The 17754-nt window shown below is 33.1% G+C and overlaps 2 protein-coding genes across 7 annotated transcripts in view; one reads left to right on the plus strand and one right to left on the minus strand.

Moving 5' to 3' along the window:
- Window positions 1–4609, plus strand: part of ANGPT2 (angiopoietin 2) — a 48252-nt gene extending 43643 nt beyond the window's left edge. For all 4 annotated transcript variants that reach the window (XM_080584556.1, XM_080584559.1, XM_080584557.1 and 1 more), the window contains 2 exons: window positions 1723–1853; window positions 3299–4609. In XM_080584556.1, the coding sequence (XP_080440682.1) occupies window positions 1723–1853; window positions 3299–3459 (292 nt within the window). In that variant the 3' untranslated portion in view covers window positions 3460–4609. The remainder of the gene's footprint in view (window positions 1–1722; window positions 1854–3298) is intronic.
- MCPH1 (microcephalin 1) overlaps window positions 1–17754 on the minus strand; it is a 130562-nt gene that overhangs the window by 77168 nt on the left and 35640 nt on the right. For all 3 annotated transcript variants that reach the window (XM_080584553.1, XM_080584555.1, XM_080584554.1), the window contains 3 exons: window positions 17531–17568; window positions 14448–14610; window positions 7769–7846 (listed from right to left, as the gene is read on the minus strand). In XM_080584553.1, the coding sequence (XP_080440679.1) occupies window positions 7769–7846; window positions 14448–14610; window positions 17531–17568 (279 nt within the window). The remainder of the gene's footprint in view (window positions 1–7768; window positions 7847–14447; window positions 14611–17530; window positions 17569–17754) is intronic.

Below are 17754 nucleotides of genomic sequence, written 5' to 3' on the forward strand. Positions count from 1 at the left end.
GTAATGCATTAAAATACTTGGTAAGACAACCTTTGCAATATGGGTCATTACCCCTTGTCCATTTACGTGATTAAAAAATAATTACTGAAAACTAAGTTGGTTATCTGTAAATAGATACTTTATTTTAAAATACAACCAAACATGGACTACATCATAGAATGCAACAGTTTAAAGAACATATTTAAAATTATAAAAAATGAAAAAACGAGATTATTCAAGCAAGAGCAACTTTCGTTATATTAAAAACATTAAAACAGCTGAATGAGTTGGTTCATAAAACTGACATTTCATAGAATAATAGAAAAAATTGAGATCGGAATGGACTCTAGCTGAGTCCAACTTCCTGATCTCAAAGCTATGAGGTCAGACTATGCCTCAGGGCTTTATCCACTTTGGTCTTCATAACCTCCAAAGATGGAGACTGTACAACCTCTTCCATTGCTTGTCTGCACAGTGAAGATTTCCTGACATCTAGTGATGAGATCAGAATCTCATTTCAATTTACATCCACTGACTATCATCTTCTGTTATAAGCCATACTTTTAAAACATGCTTCAGTCATATGAAACTCTGCTTTATATTAAATTTCAAATGATATTTGCAAATCAAGTCTAGGCTCAAACTTTGTTCCCAGAACCTTTACTAATATGTTATAAACTGGCTTACAGGGGTCAGTGTTTAAATAGAAAGTTTTAAACTTGCCTCAAGAAAAAACAGAATATTTAACTTTTTGAGATTTTTGAGGAAATTTGTAATGAGCTAATCTTTTGAAATCTGAATAAATACAAATTCATTCATTCATAATATTTTTACATAAGTTATTATAACACATTTTATATTTCCTAGCTATTAAATTACCAAAGAAAACTTCTATCATAAGCAGAGAATTACATGCAAAATCAAGACCTATCTGGGGAGAAGCTAGTTCTCAGAGTCAGTTCTACTCCTTAAACAAAGAGAATAGCTCGGAGAAAGGCAAGCTACTGATACAGAAATGCAATCAGCAAAGAGTCACTGTGGGAACAGAGGGTTTAAGTCCACCCAGTTCAAGACATGCGCTTTGAATTGCGTAACATAGTCATAGCTGTGTAACTGCCTCCCCAGGTCAGTGCTCCAGTATCTCTTCTCACTGTGTCTGTACCTGCATAAGGAGATCTGAACAGGAGCAGCCTCACTGAAAGTTTAACTTACTAGGGAAGTGAAACAAACTTACCAGGAGAAGGAATTTGGAAAATGGAAACGGAAATATTTAGAAAATCCTTAGTATCAGTTACTAGTTGGTGATTGAGAGTCCAGGTAATGTTCTTATCTCTCATAGATGCCAAGTTGTAATGCTACATTGCCATATTGTGGTAATAGCAAAACAGGAACCAAAAAAAGTTTTGGTTAAGCTTTTTAACTTGAATTTAAAAAAAATAAATAAATTGCACACAACTACTTACAGAAGAAAGCCTAATGAAGAAATTATACATGAAAAAATTATCTACCTGCTGTCGTTTTCTTCTAATATAGCATGAACAAAACAGCTATCTCTACTAACGTGGACACTGTTCATTAGGATATTGTGCTGACCATTTCCGCTCAGTACAACAGTGCATTAGCTAGAAGAGAACTGAACTCTTTGAACAGGATGCTTACTGCAAATTATTTCATCATTATTGTGTAGATCAAATATCATTAACTTCCACAAAATATTTGTTTTTCCATTCCTCTGTTCTGCAGGATCCACCTTAAAGGACTTACGGGGACAGCAGGCAAAATAAGCAGTATAAGCCAACCAGGAAATGATTTTAGCACAAAGGATGCAGACAATGACAAATGTATTTGCAAATGTTCACAAATGCTAACAGGAGGTAGGAATGTTTTTTTCTTTCTCAGTCTTCCTATTTTTATTGGCACAGAAATTGTCTATGAGATAAACTGTGGTAATTTTGACTTACTAAATTTTGACTACTGAAGAAACCCCAAACTGACAGAAATGCTAGAGTGGTAACTCCAAATGAAATATTTTACCATTTGACAAAAGTTAATATAAAACAAGAGAAGTTAAAACTGGGAAAACAAACGAACAAACACACACATACACACCAGTCCCTCAAGCTGGGGTACAAGAAAGTCTGTGATTACAGAACTAACAAGAGTGACAGCAGATTCTTCTTCCAAGGAATGAGTTAACAGTCCTGGAGATTAAAACACCTAAAGCCCTTCAAAATTTATTTTAGAGCTTCAGTTGGTCAGTGAAATGGCTCTTGATTTTTTAGACACAGACACATTTCTTAACTATCCAAAAGAGGAGAAACCCCCCAAACCTGCCATATGACATATATGCTATGGAACGGTACAAGTATTTAATTCCATATTTCAATATGATCATGAAATGTCAATACATGCATTTAAGATAAATCACATAAGAGGCATGTACACTTTTTTAATTATTGTTCACTATTTATTGGAGTTCTAGGTAATGTTTTGACCTTGAACCACACAAGTCATTCTATAATTTGTCAATCTAGAATTCTATATTCTGAAATGTAAACAACTGCTTTTTGTAAATTTGACTTCTGTTCCTGCAATCTCTTAAGAAATGGTTTGTTTCCCTATAGCACAAAAAGAGTTTCTGCTTATCTAAAAGGATAATTGGATTGCTGCCCTGTTAAACAGAACATGCATATTATCGCCATCATAACAAAAGTATAAAAATATTATCTTATTAATAAAAATAATTTTTCCTTATGACCTACTAACAGGTCAGGACCACAAGGTTACAATATAAGTTTGGGCTGCTTTTTCCTCCTTCTTACCAAGTATCAACACAGTTGTTTTGAACTTATCTGCACACAGAACTGAAACAGATAACTGAATTAATCCTCTAAAAACAACTGAAAAGGGAATTTAAATCTGCAAAGGACAGGAATTTACAAAAGAGCAGATGAAAAGCAAAGACAACTCAATATCATTACACTTTAAATAAAGTTTTGCCCTCAGATTGTCAACAATAGTTTGATATTGATAAGTAATTAACATAGCTTCAACGCCTTCCCTATGCAACTTTAAACTCCAAAGGATTACATAAGCTTTAAGAACATGTAGTTAATACCCAAATACCTTTCCTTACTGGGTTGGAGGCAAATATTTTATATTGACACTTCCAAATCATGGGAACAAGAAACTCGTTTTAGATTTGTTTCTCATTTTGGGACAAAAAAGAGTTTAAAATCTTCATATATACTATTTTGAAAATTATTTGTGCAGATATTTTTCATCTGTTGACATTTTCCTTTGTTTTTTGATCTTACAGGGTGGTGGTTTGATGCATGTGGTCCTTCTAACCTCAATGGAATGTATTACCCATTACGACAGAACAACAACAAGTTCAACGGTATTAAGTGGTACTACTGGAAAGGCTCAGGATACTCTCTCAAAGCCACGACTATGATGATTCGACCAGCAGATTTTTAAATGCTTTTGCATTCTTATGTGAATTATGTATTGTATAGTCTTCAAAGACTTCATTTGCCAAGCATATAAACACATCTGCAACTTGTCTCATTTTCAAGCCCAGAAAACATGCGCTAATGTTCTGAAGGGATCAGTTCATTCCAATCCTTGAATTGCAATAGCCTTGATCCGCTAAAGCTCATATTATTCAACTAGACACAAAGTCTAAAGCATCAACATGATATAACAGTTATTTGGCTAAATGACTGAATAAAAAGAATATCCAAGAAACTGTCAGACAACTGAAGGACTGTCTTTTACCGATCATTTATGTTATGTATGTGTTAGTAAATAACTGGAACTGTGAAAGATATCTAAAATAGTTTTAGCAATATGTATTTTGCCTCATCACTGAACTTCAAACATTACTCTAATATAAAACACTTAACTAGGTCTAGAACTATTTATCTGTGTGTCTGTTTGCCGTTATGTACATAGAAATTATACTCTTCTGTAATTAGCTCAATACTGTAGTTATTACATTCTTTCCCCCATAATCTCCTAAACAATTTCTTACACCTATTCAGTTTTTTTTCCCCCAACAGCCTGTATTACTTTATTTAACAGAGGACAAATAGCATTTAAGTACTTTGCATTTATTCTTGAGAAATACCATGTACAAAAAACACCATTTCTTTCAGTTTGCACTTATTACAGTCACTATTTTTAAGTTACAAAAATCCTTGCAAATTATAGTGTTTCTTTACATTGTTATGAAAATTGCACTTTTTTATTACCTTGTCATTTACCTGTAAAATAACTCACCAGTATTTTATAAACTGAGACAACAGCATTAACACCAAATGTCTAGTTGTCTATGACAATCAGTCATGGTGCTGTAGTCCATCTAAATATTTTGTAAAAATAACCTATCTTAAAAAACATATGCATGTTATTTGATGAAATTCAATTTATGCATGTGACTTAAGAAAGAAATTACTACATTTGAAAAAAAAGGAAAAAAAAATCTGAAAGTTACCAAAGGTCATACTGTAGGTTTTTTTGTTTGTTTGTTTTTCAGTAAGGTTAGGGCTTCTCCCTCAAAATTTTTCATGAAGAAGGTAGGCCCTCAATGTATGACACAATGTGAATAAATGACTCTACCAGGTAATTTTTGACTTTTTTTTTTTTTAATTACATAATTTAATTTTCATGCTTAGTCTTTGCTTTAAAGTAATAATTTTATAAATTTTTAATTTCAGCAGCTGACTGAATTAGCTACAAGACGTCAAACCATTAGCTAACACACCTCATACCAAAACAAAGCAAAAAGCCCAGACACAACATTTCTGGAGGCTTACATAATAAAAGGCATTGTATCTTAAAAACAGTAAACGATTTTGAAAAAGATGGAGGTAAACTCTTCATTTCATACTAGCAGTCAGTAAAACTCTGTTGGAGTACCCTACCATTTACAACACCACCATTCTTCGTCACTGAAAATATATGTCAGCATCACTGAAGAGTATCAGAGCCAAAAAATACTTCTAAATATTACTTCATGACCTGATTTTAAATAAACCCAATGAATGTAAATTAAGTCATCATCTGAAGAGTTGTACACTACAATTTCAATATATTTAAGATTACTCTAAGTAATTTATTTTTTCTCATAGGAAACTTGTAAAGATATACCAAATTAAAAAATGCTTCACAAAATTACTTTCATTAATTTCTACATGTCTTTCGTCTGGTAGATAGTAAAGGGTTTGAAGCACATGATGTACAAAGAAAGCTTGGGAGAGAAGGCCTTTTTGTTTTAGCCTGGACAAGACAAGAAGAAAGGGAGACCTTACTGTTGTTTACAACAGTTTGACACAGAAGACAGAGGCAGACCCTACTTGGAGGTGTGCTGCAGTGGAACAATAAGCAATGAACACAAATTGGAATTTGGGAAATTCCACTTAGATAGTTGGATTTTTGTTTATTAGCATCAGGGTGGACCTTAAAAGTCCCTTAGTATCCTTATCTAATTAGATCTGCTTGAAGCAGGGCATTGAACTAAACCTTCACAGGTACTTTCTGATAAGTATGTGATAAGATATTTTATGATTCCATGAAATTGAATAGAAATAGCGTATTTCCTCCTTCATCTCATTTAATCAGATAAATAAAGAAAATACTCCCAATATTTCTGATAGTAAGTATATCCAGTCCAATAATCTGAAAAAGGCTTCTTAAAAATTGTGATTGAATCTTGTACAATATGAATATTTGACCTAGCAAAGAAAAATAGTGCTAACTTCTGGTTGATAATAACTTTCATTGTTTTAATAAGAAAACACTATAGAACAAGAATAATTAAATACTGCATGGCTACTTTAAATTTGCTGGAAAAAAAAAAAGTTTTTATAAAGCAAAAGGCTCTTTCTGATGACTATTCCGGGAAGATGATTAATGATACTGTGATAGACATTTAACAGATCAATTGTTAAATGATTTTTTTTAACATTGAGTAGTTATTCATCAACATGAAAGTAAAATTATAGAGTGAATATGTTTGAAGTGATCTCATTATCTAAATGAGACTGCATGGATTAAACTGCAAACAGCACAGTGAAGTGAGAGGAGGGCATTTCAGACTGAATGCGATAGGAAAAAGAAGGCTGCAACCACTCCTTTGGTTTGATACAAATAATTAAAACACAGTGATAATATAACTCCTTTTAATTCCTTCCTGTAATCAAAAAACAACCAGTACATAAAAGTAGAATGCCCTTCCATTTTCTCTAATGCTCGTTAGGAAGCAAAGAAGATATAACAAGAAAAGAAAGGAAATGTAAACTCCATTCATACTCAAACAAAAATTGTATCTTTAAATATGAGGTATCTACTACAGTAAAACACAAGAATGACCCAATAAGGGAAAGGTGACAGAAATATCACTTTCAACACTGACGTTGTTCCTCTGCTGAAGAAGAACCCTGCAAACAAGTTTCTCAGCACAACCATGCCTCCCTCCATTTTATCTCCTCATCATCTCTCCACTCCTCCTAGTTCTGCATTAGGCACAAAAACTGTAAACAGAGTCCAAAAACCAACACCAGCAGGAATCACTTCCAAAGAATGCTATGTAAGTTGTTACTGATAGCATACTTGGTTATTAGACAAGGTGGTCTGAGAACAAACAGAAAACTCAAAGCAGCTTGATCTGAAGTACTGTGGTGATTTTTTTTTTTTGGGGGGGGGGGGGGGGGGGGACAAATTCAGAAGGAAAGAACATGCTTATTTATTTTTCACCTGAAGCATTGCCATTAAAGTATTTGCTATATTCAAAATTTGCTTCCTCCTTTTAGGGAAAAAGTACTACATTATAATGAATGATTAATTTCTTGGGGCTTATTTCAGAAAAAAAAAAGCTTCACTTTGAGAACTTATAGCTTAAAATCATGGAGTAAAGTCTTCATCTTGAACGAGTCAATTTACATAAATCATGGATTTAGAAGGAAAGTTAAAAATGACTTCTTAACAGTCAATACAACTATGGTAAAAATAAAGTTCAACCTCCATTAAATGTTCTGTCCTCAAAACCTGTAAGAAACTTTGAGAAACAAGTAGCAGATAAGAAATATTTATCTAGCTGCAGTGTAAGAGAAATCATGAAACCTTTTTCGCAAAACTGTTAGTGATCAACCAGCAACCTGCTGGAGTATTTTAAATCCAAAATGAAATTAGTGTTTAGTCAGTTACAACACAAGGAGTGCAGACATTTAGATCTGCACAGATACACTGTGCCACCACAAACACGCTTTTGCATTAGTTTGCAGCTCAGTACTTGAGCTCAGTAATGAGCACTGAAGAAGGGAAAAATGCTTCATTTTACCTACTAAATACTTTTAGAAGTCCACAGTAATTTTACATTCTGAAAGCTATTTTCAGACTGAAAATATTGACACCATTACCTGACATATATTCTCACTAGGCAATAACATGCCTTTCCAGTATATATATGTGTGGGTAGAAATTAGATATGCCACAAGTAAATTAAAGTACATTTATATTTACGTAAGATGTTAGTTTATTCCATTGTTAATTGGTGAATTGATCTTTTGCACCTTCTGTTTAAGGTTTTGCATAAGCTTCAGAAGTTAGTTGTTATACACACTTCAAGAAGTAGTAGATGAAGGAGAAAATAACTCCTTGTAATATATTCTTTGACAAATATGTTTTTTCTTCATAGCATTCTTGCTCACAATACCTTTGTATAGGGCCAATAATTTTTCAGAGAAATAAAAGAGCGTTTACAAGTTTAAAGGGCAATCAAACTTACAGGAGCTGCAGGGAAGTTGGATGAAAGTTCATATGGTTCCTCTGAGATCCAATGGCCAACTTCCAAAGACCACAGAACCTAAAATAAATTAAACCATAAGCAGAACTTTTATAATTTCTAAAATAGCAAAATGTTTGAATGTGCAATTAGAACCAACAGTGCAGTTACAATAGTTGGTTTGATATTTCATTTACCCAAACCAAATGATTCCCTAAAAAAAATAAAAAAAAAATCAAGCAATCTGAAAAGCACAAATTTTACAAATAAAAAAAACCATTAAAATACCAGTCATATTTCTATGCATGGCCACATTCATTTTCAAAATCTTACAAGGATATTATAAGAGTCAGCTTTTTGCATTGTGATACCAGAATAAAATTTTTAAACAGGCAGTCAAAAGGGAAGAAAGTCAACAATTGCCATATTATATCAGTTCTGTTCTCTTGATTCAGTTCATTATTGAACTTCATTTTTCCAGCCTGTCAAGATCCCTCTGAATGGGCATACCCATCGGGTGTATTAAACACTTCTCCCAATTTTGTATTATCTGGAAGTTTGTTGAGGCTGCCCTCTGTCCCATCAGCCAGATCATAAATGAAGGTTTTGAACAATACTGGACTGATTATCAACTCCTACAACTGGCTGGGATTATGAAACTATTTTATATAATACATGTCAGCCTGCAAAGATGAAAAGCTCTGATTCATTCTGTTAGGTGTCCTCCGCCAACTGTACATTATGGATCAAAAAAAAGGTTGCTAACAGAGCAGAGTACTGACTGTCTAGAAACTACATGATCATTTGTGTTCAGCAGAGCTCCAAAATCCTGGATGGACATGATCCTTGCAGACTTGCGATCCTGACACTCTGGACAACTTTCAGACTTCTCATCAGGGCCATCACAAAATGGATAATCAAAGAGTACTTCAAATGTTCAGGGATATCTTTGCCTACATACAGACTCCTCATTTTTACACATTGAAAACTGAAATTACATTTAAGTATTTCCTCTGCCTGTCACAGAAATGATTTTCTATTGTTATGATGAGCAAATGAACATAGTATTTGAACTACGATCTTACTCTGTCTTTTATATACTACTTCAAATAGGTATATTTTCAACTTCTGAAACGTACTTTTCAAAAAAAAATCTAAAAATATTCCATCCAGCACTCTTTCTAGGCTGATTTTCTACGCCATTCTTGAAAAAAAAAAAAATCATCATTATAAGTTGCAGCCAGTAGACTATCTATAATTTTAAATCCTCATAAGGAGGGTTCAGAGACTCTCTCAACTGGTAAATGCATCATCCTTATGGGACCAAAGTTCCTATCATGAGGCTACCCGTAAGTCATATAAAGTCATTTTCCTACTAATTTCTAGATAGTTTAAATTCTGAAGGACATGTTGATGAACAGAGAGTTTATTTTCCTCATTGACTTCATGAGTGTGAGCTGAGCCATATAGTTTCCCATATATGTAAAAGACTGGTAAGTTCTTTGCCAAGTTGCCCACTATCACACAATTCAATAACTTTCTCCTTTTACAGATATTTGAACATTGCAAGGTACTTCCTGTAGTTATCATTTGGCAGGACTTAATTACGAGTCCAAAAAGTATCATTACCCACCAGTGACAGACAGCACAGTTCGTAGACTCAACCTTAAAAACATATGCACCCAATACCCTGCTGCTCCTATAGCAACAGGTAGTATTAAGTTAACAAGAGGTATATATATACACTCCCCAAAATGGGATACGTGGATTTTGTTAGAAAGTAAATCCCTATGTTTAGGATCATTTACCTCTTGCAATCACATTTTGCCTACATGGTTCTCCAGACTTTTCAAATATATTATGTCTGTTTCTTACTGTTAGCGTAGCCATGCACCATTAAACTGTTGCCATTATTCACCTTACAACAATCTGAATTTCACCAGTACATGAAATTACCATCATGCTTGATTCACAGCTAACTGATTTTTTTGTTTGTTTGTTAAAAAATTATTTTGGATAAAGTTGTTATATAAATCCATATATTATTAGTTTTCATTTAAATTACTTTATTCATAAAATTTCATAAGCAGTATTGTGAGATGTTCCCTTGGACAAAAATTGGCATAATACATATTAAGCATGATATATTTATCCTTTAATATGTTACAGATCATAAAATGAAACAAGATTATAAACTAAACAGACTGATAATAAGCTACTAATGTAAATCTTATTTTCCCACATACAATTAGTCCATCTCTTAACTTTCTAGAAAGAGTTCTTTTGCCCAAATTCTTGTGCTACTGGAAGCAAAATGCAAACAATTTAGAAAGCAATCTTATCATTTTCAGAAACAAATTCTATAGACTGTTGTCTGAAGTAGCTTATGCTTGACAACTTTCAGGGGAACCAGCAATCTCTTATAAAAACTGCTGCAAAAGCTGGTGCTTTGTGTGATATAGAAAATAGTGTTTTACTTGTGTGAGGAGCAGAGGTGTTCATTTTTGTGGGCTGTTGTTAGTGGACAGCAATTTTTTGTTGATAACGAAAAGTGGCATATCTTCATACTTATTGTTGAATTTCATTATTACAAAAGCAAAAGGATATTATGTTTACTTTTATAATACATAAAACTAATTATTTGAAAATGCAACAGCTGTACAGAGAAAATTTCTATATAGCTATTATAGCATATCAAGCCTAAACATCAGTTAAGTACATTAATAAGTCAATCAACTTAAAAATAATTCTAAACATAATGCATTGCTGTGTTTAGCCAAGCAAAGTACAGCAACTTACTAAAAAACATTCAGTTAAGACTGCAACTTAAGATTTTAAGTTATAAATTTTAAGGTGATACTTTTGTATACTTTTACAATTACTTATTTACAATTTACAATGACATTATTGAAATCTGTTAGCTATATACTTATAGCTTATATACTTATACTTATAGCTGTATACATTTATTGAAAATAAACCTGTTAATCCAAGCCATTTCTTTTAATGACAATATAAATCAACTTTAACTGAATCAAGAAAACTGCAATTTTTAATACAATTCTTAGAGATGTGCTGCATGAAAATAATTTCTTCACAAATAATCTTGAGCCAAGACAGATGTATCATATTCTATAACATGTACATCATGTCCATATAGCACCAAAATGATGTTTGTACCAAGAGTAATTGGCAAAAAAAAAAAACAACAAATAGATTAAAACATAAACCCAAAAGATTAGTTATGATTAAGTAATCCCATTTCATTTTCCAGGCCAATTTTACAGTAATAACCTCTATCAATCCTTGTAGTATTTACAGAATTTTGTTTAGAATTGAATTTTGTTTATCTTAACAGAAGATGGATTAATGCTTGTCTATCATGGCTCTGGAATTGAGTACAAAGACATCATATCTACTTTCCTAGATAAAAAGTAAATTAGATACAGGGTTCATGAACAGGTCCTGCAGTAAATAATTAAGTCACCACTCACTACAATATTCAGTTTTCAGTGACACAAAAGCAAGAACTCTCCATTTTAAGTTGCTAAAAGGTTGTTTTTGACTGCAGCAAAGACCAATTTTCAACCACTGTATTTTCATTGCAACAGTAAAAAAAAAAAAAAAAAGCTTCAAATTCATGTAGGACAAAAACAAGTGATGATTTATAATATTATTCTTGAGTAAACTACTTTTTATTGTTAAGCCATGATGTGTTCTTATTCAACTGTTCCTTCAGTAGTAGAAAGGAATTAAGAAAAGCTGTAATACTTAAAAATATAAGTGTATATATTGAGAAGAAAGAGCTGTCTAGAAGTTTTCTAATGCACGGTTACAAAAGAAAATTTAACTTAAAAAGTTATGGTAAAGCAGCACAGCATATATCAAACTGTGCTGGATATAGGAATACTGAAAGTTAGGAAAGAATAAGTGATAACATCTGACGTACTTAATTTCAATGCTAGTAGAACGCAGTCTTGCTGATTACAGAGAACACAAGAAAGGAGGAAATAAGGAGGGAAGAAGAAAGTGGAAAGGCATGGTTTATTCTGTGGACTTATAGTCTTAAAAAATGTTTCCCTTTACTTTGATTAAAAAGAGTCTGGAATCCAATTTTCTATCACTTTTTTTTTTTTTTTCTTTTTAATCAAGCATGGACTATTTTATTTAATTCAGCAGCGGGCAACTTGTATGGCATGGAACATGATGAAGTGTCCTGCAGGTTTTAGAGCTATAAGGTCAGCATTAGTCCCAAGTTTTCCTTGGCAAATCAGGTTGTTCTCTTATCCACACCATGTAGGAAAATTTATGTCAAACGTTAAGTTCTTAAGTGTCTGAAAACAGTGTTTGACTAGTCATTATTTAAGGCCTCCCACTAGCACACTGAATCATCATATATACTTGAATAATTCATCTTGAAATATACGTGAAGGAAGTGCTAAAAAGATTAAATGCCTAATGGTAAATTTGATAACTCTCCAACAACTGTCTTTAAAAAGACCATTTTAAGATTGTTCAGGAAAAAAAAGAAAAAAGCAGGCTAAATTGCCTAAATGCCCCCTCCATGTTACAAGTCAAAAGGCAATGGCAAAAAAAATAAAAAAATAAAAAATCAGTTACTTTAAATGTTAAGGAAGATCTTCTGCAAGACAATTACCACTGTTGAAAACAATGTCTTGTTTTAAAAGTACTAATGATTTCTCCAAACAGACTGATTATTTTAAGAATCCAATCTGAAGTATTTTACCAATGAGAGTACTTATGGTAGGATTAGCTACAGTATAGAAAGGCATTTAAAGGATTGAGTGTTTTAGTATTATAAAAAGGAAAATATTATTTTGCTTAAATGGAATTCCCCTGACTTGTTTTCTGCAGAATTCCTCATGGTTCCTTTGAATAAAGTATTCAGTCAACTACTCTGGGTAAAAAGATGGAAAAGCTATGCAAACATAGTTAGAAATAAGACAAGAATTCTCATATGTCATAAGACATATTTTTAACCAGATTGTCTAGTTAGACCCCTTTGCTCAAGTTTGTTCTTAATGCAGCCAAAGATGGTCTTTTTGGTCTTTTTTTGTCTTTTTTTTCCCCCACAAAGACACATTGCTGGCTCATTAGGATGACCTAAGATACAATACCCTTTATCCCAGGGAAAATTAATTATCAAAAACTTCAACGTCTTAAAACCTCAAAGGATACCATAACAGCTTCTTTAATATATATAATACATAGGCGAAGCTTTTTTTTTTTTTTAACATGGGTAGGTGCCAGACATCTTGAAAACAAAAAGGCAACAGTTTATTTTGTTTTCAGCCCAACGACTAAATTTTTAAGAATTTATTAAAAAAAGAAAAAGAAGAAAAATAATAAGTAATTCTACAACTCTTTACTGTAGATGAATTTATACTTCCATATAAATTCCAACGTTTTACAGATCTGGAAACATGAGGAAAGGTGAAGACTTGCCATCTGTTATGCCAGATTAACTGGCTTGCAGTTGATCTCTATAATCATAGTGAGCAACTGAGGTGGTTTGATCCTGATTGACAGGTAAGCCCCCATCCAGTTGCTGCTCAAGTCTCCAGCCCCCAGCAAGATGAGGGAGAGAATCAGAAGGGCAAATGCAAGAAAAAAAACTCGTGAGTCAAGATGAAGACTGTTAGTAAGTGAAGGAAAAAAAAAGTAAAAAAAAAATAAAAATCAAAACCAAGCATTGCAAAAGTACAAGTGATGCATGAGCAGGTTGATGCCCAGACAGTCTTCGAGCAATGTCTACTTTGGGAAAACTTCCCCCCAGCTGAGCATGACATTATATGGCATGGAATATCTGTTTGGTCAGGCTGGGTCAGCTTTCTTGGCTGTGTCCCCTCCCAAACTACATGTTGGCGGGGATAAGTGAAAAAACAGAGAAGGCCTTAATGCTGTGCAAGCACTGTTCAGTCAAAACACTGTTGTGTTACCAACACTGCCTTGGTCACCAGTCTAAAACACAGCACCATATGGGCTGCTATGAGGAAAATTACCTAAGTCCATCCCAGCTAAACCCAGTATAGCAATTCATGATTATCTTCTCTTTACAGTAACAGTCTGGTAACCTTATGTGGTAGTCCACAAGAAATTTTGAGGAAATATAATGTTTATTTGATCTGGACATCTGGGAATTATTTCTGTAAATTACAAAATGTCCAAATTACTCATCTACAAGGTTTCCTTTTTTTTTTTTTTTAAACAGTTTTCCCACAATGCAGGAAAATAATAACTTCCTCTTATTTTTATTAACCAATTCTGAACACAATACATATTTAAGAACAAAATATAAATGTATTAAAAAAGTATACAAAAAATTCAACCTGAATAAAATAACTTGGTTAACATTGAGCAGAAATGCTTTGTTTATTCTCTAGTCTGTCCAAAAATAATGCATTTGTCGTGAGATGAAGAGTCTTCAAGCATTTCTAAAATATACACTGAGGTGCAGTACAGGAATACATTGGTTAGATTAAGTAGTGAAAGACAGTATTCAGTGTAACGCAGAGCTTCAAACAGACAAGTTAACTCTAATTGAGCGATTGTAAGCTCGAGTATCTCAACATCGCACATAGCATGGACATAAACATTTTTTGATATTTCAGCTACACAAAATAAATTAAACTTATTTTGTACTAAAAAATATATTTCTTACCCATTCATAAGAAACAATCCAACACCCACGAGCAATTCCCAACATAACATTCAAGGTACGACGAGGACTCCCCGTAACTACATGACTTGTTGTTTCACATACAACATTTGAGAACAAGAAGTCTCCAAGTTTATTCACCACCTGAATTACTGCATTTTGCTCCCTAAGAAGGACAAAAGGAAAAAAAGATATGTTGAATTGATATGTAGGATTATAAAAGCATATATACACAACACAAATTAACTCAAGTTTTCTTACTTTTCCACATCTCTTCTTTCCTCACCAATCAATTCTTATCCTTTTCTCCCTCAACCTCTACCCATTTGCTAACCCAAAATTTATTAGCCTTTCCACAGAGTCCAAACAGACCTTTTTCTGTCAGCACACAATCATATCTACTTGCATATCAAAGCTCTTTTGTACCCCACATCTATCTTGTTTGTTTAAATAAAAGCTTTTTCAGTTCGGAATTATCTAACATACTGTTTGTGTACAATGCCTAGTACAACAGAGCTTTGTTCTTGGTTGCTTCTGTAGTACTATCAAAAAAGTATTAGTAAGAAATGTAAACAGACACAGCACTCTTCAGAGGATGTCATTAGGAAGTATCAGATTTTCGTCATCTGAATAAAATGCTGTGTTTAAATTTAGAGAGAAGTCAAAGTTCTCTCTTGCTACCTATACATCTGAGTCAATATTTCAATTAAAAATTCAGTTACCCTTAAATAAAACTACCACCTTATGGACCGCGTATAAAATACAGAATGGCCACCTACAACTGGAATTTTAAGTTGAGTTCTCTACATAGTTACACTGAAGCACATAAATACATCATCATGAAAACAGTGAGATCTTGGTATCTCTACAGAAGAGCTGTTGCGTAAGAACAATTTACTGTTCTCATTAGTGATCATTATTATAACTGAACAGCAAAGATCTGCAGAGGAAAGCCTGGTTCCAGTGTCTTCTCGGAAATGTCTATGACATGCTATGTAAGACAAAAAAAGTAAGCACAACCTTGAATGAAGTCATATATATCACAGCGATGATCTTCTAAGGTAAAGCATTGAAATTAATCACTGACATAATGCAAGCAGTCAGAACATCTCCTGAGGCCTCTGGGATTGCTTCGTTCTCACTATATTTCACTCCACAGAAAGTGGAGTAACAGTTGTAACTCCACAAATATCCCAGCTAAAGCAAACACTACTTAGAGGAATTCTAACAAAACCTGTGAAGCATTCTTCACAAAGAAGACAGTAATCTGTTTTGTTATTATTATTTTTTTTTCAAGAAATTTCAAACAAAGGAATAGTAAAAACAGGATAGCAAGTTATCTTCATACAAGTCAAAAGTTGATAGTGTATGTGGACACACTTGGAAATTGAACCACTGACTTAATAGCTTAAATACTGCCACTGGTTACTGTGAACTCTGGCCTTGGCTATGTGTATAATATCTTTTAAGTTACACTGACAACTCACCAGTTTATACTTCGGTCAGCTGAAAAAAAGCTTCCAGATACAAATTTACAACAACAATAACAAAAACCAACTGGATGCAAATTTACAGCAAAATTTCACTGAATTTGAGATTGAGAAAAATAGATAGCTACTGGCTGTGAATCAGTGAGCAGCATTTAATATCATCACAAAACCCAAGGCCATGAAACCACTGAATTCATGCATCTTGACTTTTAATTTCAAAGGAGCTACTTTTGTAGCTGTAGCTACTGAGTAGCAGAATGGGATTTTGGCCACTGGGTTGCCCTCTGGAAGACTATTTTCTGCTTTTAGTTCTTTCAGAAAGAGTGTCCTTCCCTCCACCTGCTTACAGGTTGATGAATCCCTACAACTGTAGACAACCAAAAGCACAATCTTAATGAAAAAGTTCTGAAGAACACCAATTTTTAATCACCAGATACTTTTATTTTATGAAATAGTAATTTTTTTTTTTTTTTTTTTTTTTTTTAAGAAAAGTCAACATATGTTAACATAAAATAAATAACATTAATGACCTCTTTCAACAAAAGAACTTTTCTCCCCAGCTGCCAGGATCTGTTCTCTTCTTTTAGGCACATCACAGCCTCTGTTTTCCACTACCCTTATCTGCGCTGTAGCTATTATCTTTCCCTCCCTCGCAGTGATCCTGTACTGCAAAAATAACAAAAAAAACTGACTAGCAAAATATATTTACAGTCTTGGTGTTATTTGCATCCACTCACATTAAATACAAGGAAAATAATACTACCATTTTGCCTTTCTGACCTACATAGTAGTATATTTGTTAATTGCTATTGACAACCGTTTACAAAGAATTTCTAAAAGTACAGCCATTAAGTGCTGTTTCTGAGTGCTCGCTATGCAACTGTCATAATTTAATTACTTCAATACTGAAACAGATTTGAGGGTAGTAGAAATATCCTGAGTTTTGAAAAACAATTTTAAAAACTGTAAGCAAATATAGTATAAAATATGGAATTGTGTTTTTCTTGGATGTCTTTATGCTTTAAGAGTTTTAAGAGTATGATAAGAACATGCCAGAAAAATATTAACTCTTCCCAAATATGCAGTGGCAGCTGCTTCTAATATTTTGAAACTAAGTGGCTAAAAAGCCTAGAACTGATATTTCTTCAGCAACTATTTATATGAAAGAAAACATTTTAAACTGATGTTTCAAATATTTTTTTTTATTTATTTTTTATGTTTTTTAGAGAAACAGAGCATATGGGGAAAAGGCTAAGTCTTGGGCTGGAAGTCTGAATCCTTCACTACATAAAACTCTAACTCTTTATGTTTCAGAAAAATTCAAAACTTGGTTAATATTATGATTTTATTCCTCTGAAACCCTGTTGAGCTCACCTATGGAACAATTCAGTCTGCATCATAAGAACACAAACACAGATATGTCCCTATGCAATGTAGATAGCAATGACACACACAGGTATGCACGTGTTTCTAGCCAGAATAACAGAATAAAATTTTAACACATGGCCAAAAGATTAATTTCATTTTTATAGGCATGAAAAGATTATCAACTTTTAACTGCATGCTGACTAAAGAGTCAAAATGTTTAATACTTACTCAGGAGACATACTCGTCATAACTAGTGTTCTTGTTGGCTAAAGATATAAAAGAAACAGGAAAACATCAAAAATGCGAAAAGATTTCTCCTTTGGAAAAAACACTTAAATTAGAATCTTTCCCATTAAAAGGATTAAAGTTCATAAGTACAGTACAATGTGTGGAAGAGGCTGTACTAATCAACACATATATTAAAAACATTAAACTTTAAGGAGACAGAAAAA

This window comes from Anser brachyrhynchus, assembly GCF_964034855.1.
Source record: "Anser brachyrhynchus genome assembly, chromosome: 3".
NCBI classification, from domain to species: domain Eukaryota; kingdom Metazoa; phylum Chordata; class Aves; order Anseriformes; family Anatidae; genus Anser; species Anser brachyrhynchus.